The sequence below is a fragment of the Equus quagga genome, unplaced genomic scaffold (assembly GCF_021613505.1).
Source record: "Equus quagga isolate Etosha38 unplaced genomic scaffold, UCLA_HA_Equagga_1.0 209139_RagTag, whole genome shotgun sequence".
Lineage (NCBI taxonomy): Eukaryota > Metazoa > Chordata > Mammalia > Perissodactyla > Equidae > Equus > Equus quagga.
Genome location: NW_025799152.1, coordinates 7400 through 9009, shown reverse-complemented (window position 1 = coordinate 9009; position 1610 = coordinate 7400). Strand labels below are relative to the sequence as shown.

General features: G+C 38.9%; 1 protein-coding gene across 1 annotated transcript; it reads right to left on the bottom strand.

Moving 5' to 3' along the window:
- Nucleotides 1-464: 464 nt before the first annotated feature.
- On the bottom strand, nt 465-1397 carry LOC124233682 (olfactory receptor 4C11). The gene has a single exon (XM_046650806.1). It carries the CDS (start codon nt 1395-1397, stop codon nt 465-467), a length of 933 nt encoding a protein of 310 aa, XP_046506762.1.
- Between the last annotated feature and the right edge of the window lie 213 nt (nt 1398-1610).

The window sequence follows — 1610 nt, the reverse complement described above, 5'->3', positions numbered from 1 at the left end:
ACAATGAGGTAATGTAATGAACTTCTTGATACACAAAGTTAGTTTCTTTGCTCTGGAAGTGTTCAAGAACAAACAGAATACCTTACCTGAGAGGTGCTAAAGAGGGAATTACTAATCATAGAAAAATAGCTACACTTTACTTATAGATGCCCACATGCAAAAACAGTTGTGATCGTATAGTGTCTTTCTTCTTATTGAACCAGAGTATAGACAGTGTTGTGAGGCATATTTCACCATCTGCAAAAGCAGAATTGAGCTCTCAGGTAGAGAAGGAGTCAGAAGAGAAAGAGGCTGAAGATAGGAGGGAAGCTACTATCTGAGGGCAGAAGCACAGAAAAAGGTAAGACAATCAGGCGCATTTTATTAGATTGCATGGGGGAGTCAGGATGTACACTATCATATTTGATATCTGTACAGATTGAGTTGAACCATGACTCAATAATTAATCAACTGAGGCCCTCAATTCATTTTTTGGTTCCTGAGGTAATTTTGATATGCCATAATTTTCTCATTGCATTTTTCACTTCTGAATTCCTCAGTGTGTAGATGAGTGGGTTGAGAAAGGGTTTGCCAATAGTATAAAATACTGCTACCATCTTGTCCATGGGGAGAGTGGTTGGGGGGCGTGTATATATGAATATACATGGACCAAAAAATAAGATAACTACAATGATGTGGGAAGTGCATGTGGAGAGAGCTTTGTTCCTCCCTTCTGCACTGTGATTTCTCAGTGAATGCAAAATAACAATGTATGAGGTCATCAGAATCACAAAACTACTTGAGCAAATAGCCCCACTGTTAGACACCAACAACAGGTTGATTAAATAAGTGTCCATGCATGCGAGTTTCAGCAAGGGCTGCAAATCACAGCAATAATGATCAATCAAATTGGGTCCACAGAAAGGCAATCTCAAGGCCAGGATAATCTGAGCTATAGAATGTATAAAAGACCCTATCCATGCAGGAACAATCAGGATGATGCAGACCTGCCGGCTCATAATAGTTGGGTAATGTAAGGGCTTACAGATGGCTACATAGCGATCCATGGCCATGAGGATGAGGACAAAGATTTCCATGCAGCCAAATAAATGTAGTGCAAAGACTTGGGTCATGCACTCATTGTAAGATATGATTGTTGTGGCAGAGAGAGCATTCACAATTAGTCTTGGAGCTGTGGAAGTTGAAAAGCAAGAATCAGCAAGGGACAAGTAAAATAGGAAGAAGTACATGGGTGTCTCAAGTGTCTGGTTGGACTTGATGGTCACAATAATAAGCAAATTCCCCACCACAGTTCCCACATAGAAAATGAAGAAGATTACAAACACCATTTTCTGCCTCACAGGATCTTGTGTCAATCCTAACAGTATGAAGTCATTTACACTGTTATTTTGTTTCATTGTTTCAGTCAAAGCAGACAAAGTGTGGGGTAGAAATAGGTAATCTGCAAAGGAAAAAAATTATGAAATAAATACTACATTTGAAGGTCAAATACATGTACTGTATTGTGGAAGTGCCACTTATCCACGGGTGATCACCAACTTCTGTGTTGTTTTCTCTGAATAAAATAGAAATGAAAAGATTTATTCAATATGTTTACCTGACTGTTTATG

Bases quoted from the DNA above. Each gene is read 5' to 3' on its own strand.
- LOC124233682 (XM_046650806.1), bottom strand. From the start codon at position 1,397: ATGAAACAAAATAACAGTGTAAATGACTTCATACTGTTAGGATTGACA.